The sequence below is a fragment of the Echinops telfairi genome, unplaced genomic scaffold, assembly GCF_000313985.2.
Source record: "Echinops telfairi isolate 266 unplaced genomic scaffold, ASM31398v2 ScPeMD7_1;HRSCAF=3_0, whole genome shotgun sequence".
In the NCBI taxonomy this organism is placed as follows: domain Eukaryota; kingdom Metazoa; phylum Chordata; class Mammalia; order Afrosoricida; family Tenrecidae; genus Echinops; species Echinops telfairi.
In genome coordinates this window covers 16,737,607-16,747,499 of record NW_022103896.1, presented here as the reverse complement: position 1 = coordinate 16,747,499, position 9,893 = coordinate 16,737,607, and the positions used below count along the sequence as shown (strand labels likewise).

The following is a 9,893-nucleotide window of genomic DNA, read 5'->3' as shown; positions in this document are numbered from 1 at the left end:
GGGACTGAGGAGGATGCAGGTAGAACCACACGTACGTCTGAACAACAGTGTGTCAAGTCCTGCACCGTGACTCGACTTGACGAATGACAGTCACCCCTTCGAGGAACTTGAATGTGCTGGCATGGAAGTCCCACTTAATCCCATCTTGCAGGTAGAGACGGGTCCCTTTTAAAGTCATGGGCCCCCAAGGCCGATGTCGATGAATTAAGGGGCTGTGTTTGGCTTTTCTCCAGCGTTCATCTGGGTTTGGGACCTATGGGGCTGGCTGGGTCCAGGGGCAGATACATTCTTATGCTAGCAAGTGACACAGCCAGATTCGACCCAGGGAAGCCTCTTCCACCAACTCTGCCCAGAATGGTGGGCACTGATGGGGAAGGGCAAGGCAGCTAGGGGCCCGGTGATGAGCTGGAGGAGGCTAGGCTTTGGAATTTGTTGTTTCTGGGGGAATGCTTGGGTTCTGGGTCACACAGAGCCCAACATGTATGAGATCTTATCGCTAGCTTCCTCTGGCCCTGAGGACAGCCATCCCTGTCTGAGTCACCACCCCAACCCCACCATCAGCAGGCCACCCATCCTTCTCTCAGAGCCCATGTCACCTCATTGCAAGGGTCATACTCAGCTGGTGAGCCTCCTGGGAGTCGTTGCAGACTCCCCATGTCACCCATCAGTGCCTCAGACCATACAGGCTTCCAACCCCTTCACCAGAGGGCACCGGAAGGCAGCACACTTAAGGCACAATTCAGCTGAAACCTGGCTCCTATGAACACACCCAGAGCAAGGCAGCCAGCCATTCAGAAGCTGAGAGACATGTGACGTCTGGCTCTGGGTCAGGAAGTGGAATTGTCAACAATTGACAGCTGTGTGGCTGTAGGGCCAACAAGATGTTCTCCACCTGGAGATGAGATCATCCAGGCTCCGCCCCGCCCCGCCCCCCCCCCCCCCCCGCTGGGCCTCAGTTTTTGCCTCTGTATAGTGGAGATGGTAGCCACCTGTTGTTATTGCAGGACCAGTAAAGACCGCATGTGATGGAGCCTTAGCCTGTCCTTACACTGTCCAGCCTGTGCTTACCCAGATTAACAATCACCTTCCTTTCTTTTTAGAAAGGCTGTTTTGAGCAACTGAGCAGTAAACATCACACAAAGATGCAAATGGTCACAGGAAGTGCTCCTCAAAGCCCAGCTCCCGGAAACCACGAATTGAGTCATTTCTGTAGATCCTGTTGTCCCTGAAGACATTTCGTACCAGGCTTATCAAGAACCCAGCACCTGATCATCAATGGTTCTGAGTTTGCGGGATTCTTGTCCTGTTTCCCCATCACCCTCCGAGCTGTCACTGTCCTTAAGGGTGGAATGTTTCACTGCGTGGCACCACCAGGAGCGTGCAGCTAGGAACAGCTCCCATCTGTCGCGGCCTTATCATCTGAGTGCCCTTTTGACCCATTTTCAAGTTGTTTCCGTTTTTAACTGTTTGTTTGTTTGTTTGTTTGTTTGTTTGTTTGTTTTGGGTTGTTTTCTGTGTATGAAACCCAGAACAGGAACTGGATTCATGCTTAGCTAGGGTCCTGACAGAGAAGGTCGGGGAGACAGGCCTGGGGAGCTAACCAAGAGTGCAAGAGAGAATTGATTGTGGTGATGATTACACAACTTTTCTGAATGAGCTTGAATTATTCAATCGTGTGATCTGGAAGCTGTACAGCAATCACATTTTTTTTTTTAACAAAGACAAGAAAAGGCCAGTGTGGAGACCAGAGCTGACTAGTGGCTACCAGAGGCCGGAGGGAAGGGGCCTGGGCGATGAATGCTGATGGAACTATTTCAATGGTTAAGGGGAAATTTGCTTAGCTGATTACCGGTATATTTGCAGTCCGGAAGCTGTGCGCCTATAAAAAGTCAAATTGGCAGAGTTGTGTGATAGATACATGGACAAGAAAGACCCAAAAAGGGAGAGAGAGCAGCTGCTTATATACGAGCGAACTTTGTTTCTTGGTTTGGAGATTTAAGGTCCTGGGTTCAAGAAACGTCCAAGTTAATAATGTGTTAAGTGGCCACTTGACTGGCTCCTCTAGAGTGGAATGTCTACCCAGGTCCTTTGCCTAGTTTATGATTTGGGGGGGCAGGAGGCTAAAAATGCACTTCTACTCTGTCTCCTCGTTTGTTGCAATGGGCCTGGAGGCTTGCAAGTGTGTCAGCAACCATCCCAGGCACACAACTGGGTGTCTATTTGTCCGGAAAACAGAGGAAGGTGAGTCAGGACGAAGAGGCGATGTGGACTGTGTGGTCGGCAGCCTCCAGGAGCAACTGCTTCCTTTGCCTTGAGCCCAGAAGAGACCGATGGAGCCCAGCTACTCTGACTTGAACACTGTGGTCCAAGATTTCATAGAAGAGTCCTGTTCAAAAGGAGGAAGGCATCCACGAACTCCAGACATTCTGAAGCCACGACGTCTGGGTGAACTTCCCCCCGAAAACGATTGTCCCCAGTTCATCTTTAAAACTGAAACCGAAAGAATTACCCAGAAACCATCTTGAAAATGAACGGCCGTTGAGCTTCCCCCATGAAAGAAACGTCTTCCGTGAACCTTCTGCTCTTTTAAGAACTGTGTCTGTGGGATCCAAAGACAACAACAATTCAGAGAACTGCCTCGGGGGCACAGGGAGCCTCCAGATCAGCAGGGTGAGGTGGGTGCCTGCCGCGACAGAACAGGGTCACCGTCACTCAACGTGGAAGACTGTTGAATTGGTGTGTGTTTTGCTGTGCCTGTCCACAACATTTTTTTAATTGTTGATGTTTAGAAGGCACAGATTCCTGAGTTTTTCCCCCTGGAGACTTGAGTTTCATGAGCGATGAGGCACTGTACTCCTGTCCAAGCATAGCCTTAGAGACCCACAGGGGCAGTTGTACTCTGTCCTGGGTCACTGTGAGTCAGAATCAACTCGGTGGTGGTGAGGACACATGGGCCTGGGGAGTCAGGGCTAGCAAAGCGCCTTTGCTGATGCCCGGTGGCTGGGGGAAGCCACGGTGCCTGCTCGTGCCCATCCCTCAAGGTGCCAGGCGGGAGGGGGAGAAAGCGGCATAAGCTGATAGTAACTCGTGGCCGCTGCTGTGGTTTTCGGAATCATTTCCTAGTTTACAGAGAGGAGATAGTGAATGCTCGCTGGAAGCAGGAGCTGAGGACAAGGACAAGGACAAGGACAAGGCCCCAGCCTCTTGCTCCCTTCCCCACCCCCACTATACTTCCCCCTCCAAAAGTACACTTCTCAGAGCTGTCATGTTGGATCTTTAAAATACAAGGGCCATATCCCTCCTCTCACCACTCCCCACCCCGATGAACCACAGAGGGACCTGTGAACGGTGCTGTCAGAAGACCCCTCAAAGCGAGAAGCATTCCTTTAGGCTTTGATGTCTCAACAGGATGCTTCCTTTGAAACCTGAAAGGCCACTCGCCTTGTTATGTCCTCTGACATCCCCGGAGAAGCGCTCTGAAATGAGACGTGTTAGTCCAGGTGGACTAGAGAAACAAATCCATAGACACTCATATGTGTATAATAAAGCACGTCATATACAAGAGCAGTTAAATATTGAGAAAACATCCCAGCCAAGTCCCTAAGTCTCATATTAGCCTATATGTCCAATACCAATCTATAAAGTTCTCTTCAGACTCACCAAACACATGTAATGATGCCGGATGCAGGAAGATCACGGGCCTGTGGGGGAGGGAGGCTGTGACAAGCTAGACTCCACCCCTTCACGCTGAATCCTCAAATTCACACCAGATTATGTAACTACCACATGAGCCGTGGCAGCCTGCCCAGGACAGAAGGCATAAATCTCGAACATAGACAGGTAGATGCCTCCCAGGTCAGGGCACCGAGCTCCTCCAGATCCTGGAGAAACCAGGCTGGGCAGCGCAGACCGCCAGTCCCAACGGCACAGTCCCGTCAGGCGGACTCCTCATCACCCCTGCAGGCCTCCCTGCAAAGGTCAAGAACCAAGGCATTTCCTCGTGCTGCCAGCAGACCAGGGGTCAGTCCTTTGAGAAGAGCATGGTCTGTCTTCCATCCCCTATAGTGAGCTGCAGTCCCTTCCAGAGACAGGTCAAGAAATGCTACTACCCTGTCCCAGAAGGAGCCATGGAAGAAACACTTGACAAAACCCCATGGTAAAGCAAGTTCAGCATGGGTTAAGGAGCTCAGGGTGCAAACTAAAACAGCCCTTAGAAGAACACGATGCAGGGGCAAGGCTGCCGAGCTCAGCTCTCAACGATGGAGTCTCTGATAGCATCACTGACGTACGGGCAGCAAGAGCCAGAACCAAGAAGTGGCACCTCCTAAAAAGGTAGAGCTTTGGTCCAGCAGGAGACTTTACCAAACACGTGAAAGGACAAGCTATCGACTGGGAGCATAGCTTCCGAAATCATATAGCCGACGGACGAGCGTCTAACAATCAAAATATATATGAAGCGTTGACAACTTAACAACAACAAAAGAATCATGGAATGGGCAAAGGACCTGAGTGGACATTTCAGCCAAATGGCCACCAAAGCCATGGACAGATGGTCAGCATCGTTAGTTGTCAGAAAGATGTTGATGGAAACCACAGGGAGATAGCGACTCACTCCCACGCGGATGGCTAAGACAAAAATAATGTACAAATAACAAGTGTCGGCGAGGAGGTGAGGAAATTAGAAACCTTAGCCATTGCTGGTAAAACTGCGGGATGGCACCACCATTGGGGAAACAGCAGGGCGGTGCCACAAAAACCCCAAATAGAAGTGCCGTGTGGCTCCTGTTAGGCACTGTCATGCTGGTTCTGTCTGGTAACAGCCCAATGGGCAGGAGAAACCACCACCAGCCCGACACCGCCCTCACCGTTGCTCTGGGGAAGCCCATTGTTGCAGCCACTCCATCAGCCCATCCTGAAGGGGCTCTGCCCTTCTCTCCCTGGCTCTCCGCTGCCCCAAGCTTGCCGTCCTTCTCCAGGGACTGGTCCCTGCTAAGGGCCTGTCCCGAGTACCGGAGACAGGTCTTGCTTCCAAGGAGCACGCGGCTGGGTTGCTTCGCACACAGGCTTGTTCCCTTTCCCGGCGGCTTGTGGTACTCGAGTATTGAATAGTCTGCACCCAGACCTTAGTTCAAGGGCATTGAAGTCAGTGTTCCATGAACAACAGAGACATTTCATTTTAAAAATAAATACCAGCTTATACACTGCACACTGTTCAGCTAGACGGTCATGGTGACGTTGCCCTATGGGCTGTGTCAACCAGTGCGGTCCACCCCACCCCACTGACACCACTGCTCTTAACCAGGTTCCAACCACCTACCTTTGGGCCACTAGTTGAGCATGCCATCCTTGGCGCCTCCCAAGGACCCTTGGAAGATCCTCACAATCCTCACAATGTTCGGCAGCCGTTTCCTAAATCACTGTTGCACTCCACGTGGAAACAGGGAACTATTCGCGTGAAATAAACTAGCAGCGAAACAATAATATCGGCGTGTGAGTGTGCACAGACAGCTGTACACAAAGACAAAGAGACAAAAGTCTGAGAAGAAATATACAACATAATTGGGTTTGGTTTTTTAATCCCCTGGTGGCAGGGTGGTGCAAGTGATCAGCTGCAAAGCCAGACGGCCGGTGGTTCAAACCCACCCACCACTCCTCGAGAGAAAGATGAGGCAGTCAGCTTCCACAAAGATTTACCATTGGGAAGCCCGACAGGGCAGCCCTGCTCTGCCCCGAGGGTCGGTGCTATGAATCAGCATTGACTCGCTGGCTGGGGGTTTAGACTCTTGGGCATTTTCTAAATGTTCTGTAGAGGTTTTCCTTACGATAAGAAACCCAGCTTCCCTGGCGCCTGTTCCACCAGCTGGCCTCAAGTAAGCTACTTGCTTCTGACGTGCCCCCAGATAGAAGCAGGCTGCAAGCGAGCAGCAGTCCCTCCACCAACCTGTGTGCTGCCGGAGAAGACCTTGGTCTTTCAGGTCCCTGCGTAGATCCCCTTGACTCTGGACCTGAAACGGTGTCCATGGTCTCATCCACTCACATTGTCCCTCCCGGAGGGTCAGCACCTTCCTGCCTACCTGGCCCCTCTCTCCCGCTATCCGGTGGCCAACTTGGCTGAGATCTTCTCGGGGTGGGGTATGGCCGAGATGCCAGATGTGAGTGGAGCTTCCCTTGATCTCCCGAGAGACCCTGACCTGCCTCTGTTTCTGTCCCCCAGGTGCCTTGCCGCCTGCCCTGCTCAGCCACTGGCGCGCCACGGCTTCCTCTGCTGAGCCCCTCCTGGAAACGGCAGCCGCAGCCGCCAGCACACAAGGAGAGCCACCGTCGCCCTCGGGAGGGCAGAGCCCACAGCCTCCTCTCTTATTTGTCCTCAGTTTTGCGTCCCCAGCCCCACCAAGAAAGTCAAGCCATCGCCCCGGAGCAGGAGGCATGGCAAGCAAACGAAAATCCACGACCCCCTGCATGGTGCGCACGTCCCAGGTGGTGGAGCAAGACGTGGTAGCCGAGGAGGGGGACCGGACCAAAGACCGGGGGACGGGTGTGCAGCAGCAGCAGCCGCTGCCCACCCTGGCCAAGGACAGCTGGGCCGCAGAGTCCGACAGCGCTTCCAAAGAAAACGACGTGATCGAGGTGAAATCCACCGGGGACCCCCCGTCCAAAAAGCTACAAGGGGGGTACGAGTGCAAGTACTGCCCCTACTCCACGCAGAACCTGAACGAGTTCACGGAGCACGTGGACACGCAGCACCCCAACGTCATCCTCAACCCCCTGTACGTGTGCGCCGAGTGCAACTTCACCACCAAAAAGTACGACTCTCTGTCCAACCACAACGCCAAGTTCCACCCAGGAGAGACCAACTTCAAGCTGAAGCTCATCAAACACAACAACCAGACGGTCCTGGAGCAATCCATCGAAGTCACCAACCACGTCATCACCATCCCCCATGGCGGCCCCGCCTGCGCGGACAGCGACCCTGGGATCTCCGTGAGCAAGACCCCCATCATGAGGCCCGGGAAACCGAAAGCCGACGCCAAGAAGGTGCCCAAGAAGGCCGAGGAGGCCACCACTGCCACGGAGAACCACATGGACGGGACCGCCCGCCTAGTGGCCGACGCGGCTGAGATCCTCTCGAGACTCGGGGGCATGGAGCTCCTCCAGGACTCCCTGGGGCACGTCACGCCTTCTGTACAGCTCCCACCAAATATCAACCTTGTGCCCAAGGTCCCCGTCCCGCTGAACACTACCAAATACAACTCGGCCCTGGACACCAACGCCACCATGATCAACTCCTTCAACAAGTTCCCTTACCCGACGCAGGCAGAGCTGTCCTGGCTGACGGCCGCCTCCAAACACCCCGAGGAGCACATCCGCATCTGGTTCGCCACCCAGCGCCTGAAGCACGGCATCAGCTGGTCCCCCGAAGAGGTGGAGGAGGCCCGGAAGAAGATGTTCAACGGTACCATCCAGCCGGTGCCCCCGACCATCACTGTGCTGCCCGCCCAGCTGGCCCCCACCAAGATGTCCCAGCCCATCCTCCAGACGGCCCTGCCCTGCCAGATCCTCGGCCAGACCAGCCTGGTGCTGACCCAGGTCACCAGTGGGCCGACCACCGTCTCCTGTTCCCCCATCACGCTCGCCATGGCCGGAGTGACCAACCACGGCCAGAAGAGACCGCTGGTGACTCCCCATGCCGCCCCAGAGCCCAAGCGTCCGCACATCGCCCAGGTGCCAGAACCCCCACCCAAGGTGGTCAACCCGCCACTGGCCCCCGCGGCCAGTGACCGCAAGAAGACTAAGGAACAGATAGCGCACCTTAAGGCCAGCTTCCTGCAGGGCCAGTTCCCTGACGACGCGGAGGTCTACCGCCTCATCGAGGTGACCGGCCTCTCCCGGAGCGAGATCAAGAAGTGGTTCAGCGACCACCGCTACCGGTGTCAGAGGGGCATCGTGCACATCACCAGCGAGTCCATTGCCAAAGACCAGGTAGCCCTGGCAGGCACCCGACACGGCCGCACTTACCACACATACCCAGACTTTGCCCCACAGAAGTTCAAAGAGAAGGCCCCGGGCCAGGTCAAAGTTCTGGAAGAGAGCTTTCTGAGAAGCTCTTTTCCAACCCAAGCCGAACTGGACCGGCTCAGGGTGGAGACCAAGCTGAGCCGGCGAGAGATCGACACGTGGTTCTCGGAGAGGCGGAAGCTGCGGGACAGCATGGAGCAAGCCGTTTTGGATTCCATGGGGTCTGGCAAAAAGGCCCACGACGCCGCCGTGGCCCCCAATGGGGCACTCTCACGACTCGAGCAGCTCTCCGGGGCCCAGCTTGCCTGCTCCCTGCCCAGTCCTTCACCCACGACCGCGAAAAGCCCTGGGCAGGTCCACCTCCTGAGGGGCACGTTTGCCAGGACCCAGTGGCCCACGCCCCAGGAGTACGACCAGCTAGCCGCCAAGACAGGCCTGGTGCGGACTGAGATCGTGCGCTGGTTCAAGGAGAACCGAGGCCTGCTGAAGGCCGGGAGCCTGACGTGGATGGAGCCACACCAGCACCAGCGCCTTGCGGACGATCCTGGCTACGACGCCGGCTGGAGGAGAGCCGCCAAGCCCACCGCAGGGAGCCCAAAGCCCGGGAGCGAGGTGGCCCCACCGAGCCACCAGGACACCAGAAAGCTCTGTGAAGAGGACTTGGAGACCCCGGGGTCCAGGGTGAAAGTGGGTAGCAACGAGCCAGAGAAAGACCGTCTTCCTGCCAAGGCCTCCGAGCCCACGTCGGACAAATCTGAGGCCAACAGCCGGGATGGCCCGGGCAGCGAGGAGAAGGAAGAGTCGGGCGTGGTGGACTGGGTAGAGGTGACGGTGGGCGAGGAGGACACTGTTTCAGACCGGTCGGATAGCTGGAGTCAGACTGTACCCGGAGGCCCGGCCGAGCCGGCCGACTCGGACTCCGACAATCCCCCTGCCGAGGCCAGCCAGGCCTAGACAGGTAACTCACCTGGGTGCCCCGGCCAGCAGGGAGCGGGCCGGGCTCCTGGCTCTGAATGCCCTGAGGTTCTCTGAGGCTGCCTCAGGCTACCAGAGCTGTCCCAGAGGGACGCCCAGGCCACCCCCTTGTGGAAGCAAAGCGCCAGGCCTGCGTGGGTTTGAACCACCAGCCTGTCAGCGAGGGAGTCAAGCACCTGACCGATTGCACCTCCCAGGAATTCCTGAGCTTGTTTCTTTTCATGTCAGATCATAGGGTACAGAGACGTTAGCACTGGGGGTGGCTTGCGGTTGTTATTTAATATGTCAATCTTCCTGTTAGCCGGGAGGAGCCCAGGTGGTGTAGTGGTCATGCACTGGGCTGCAATCTGCAAGGTCGTTGATTCGAAATCAGCAGCTGCTCCGAGGGAGAAAGATGAGGTTTTCTGCTCCCGTAAACCATTACGGTCTCGGTACCCACAGGAACAGTTGTCCCCTATTCTGTAGGGCCACCCTAAGTCAGAACTGACGTGCTAGCCATGAGGTGTTGAGTCTGTTTGAATGGTGCTGTGAGGTAGCGTTTGGCTGCTGACTGGCAGCGTTGGCAGTTTGGACCCATCTTCTGCTCTTCAGGAGAGAGGTGAGGCATTAAACCCACAGGGGCAGTTCGACACTGGCCCGTAAGGTCGCTGCGATTCGGAATTGACAGCAATGGGTTTGTGGATCTGTTTTTTTTAGTGTATCATTTGGGGTGGAAGTTGACAGTGCAAATTTGTTTTCCCCTCACACTTGAGACACCTTTTGGGTTTTTTGGTTTGTTTTTGTCTTTTAATCATTTTATTGAGCGCTCTTACAGCTCTTATCACAATCCATCCATCCATCGTTTCAAGCACAGATGTGCATATGCTGCCATCGTCCTTTTCAAAATATTTTCTTTCTACTTG

The 9,893-nt window shown here is 55.1% G+C and overlaps 1 protein-coding gene across 2 annotated transcripts in view; it reads left to right on the top strand.

Moving 5' to 3' along the window:
* Nucleotides 1-9,893, top strand: part of ZHX2 (zinc fingers and homeoboxes 2) — a 159,169-nt gene that overhangs the window by 140,351 nt on the left and 8,925 nt on the right. For both annotated transcript variants that reach the window (XM_004697408.2, XM_045286340.1), the window contains exon 3: nt 6,215-8,974. In XM_004697408.2, the coding sequence (XP_004697465.1) occupies nt 6,427-8,970 (2,544 nt within the window). In that variant the 5' untranslated portion in view covers nt 6,215-6,426 and the 3' untranslated portion in view covers nt 8,971-8,974. The remainder of the gene's footprint in view (nt 1-6,214; nt 8,975-9,893) is intronic.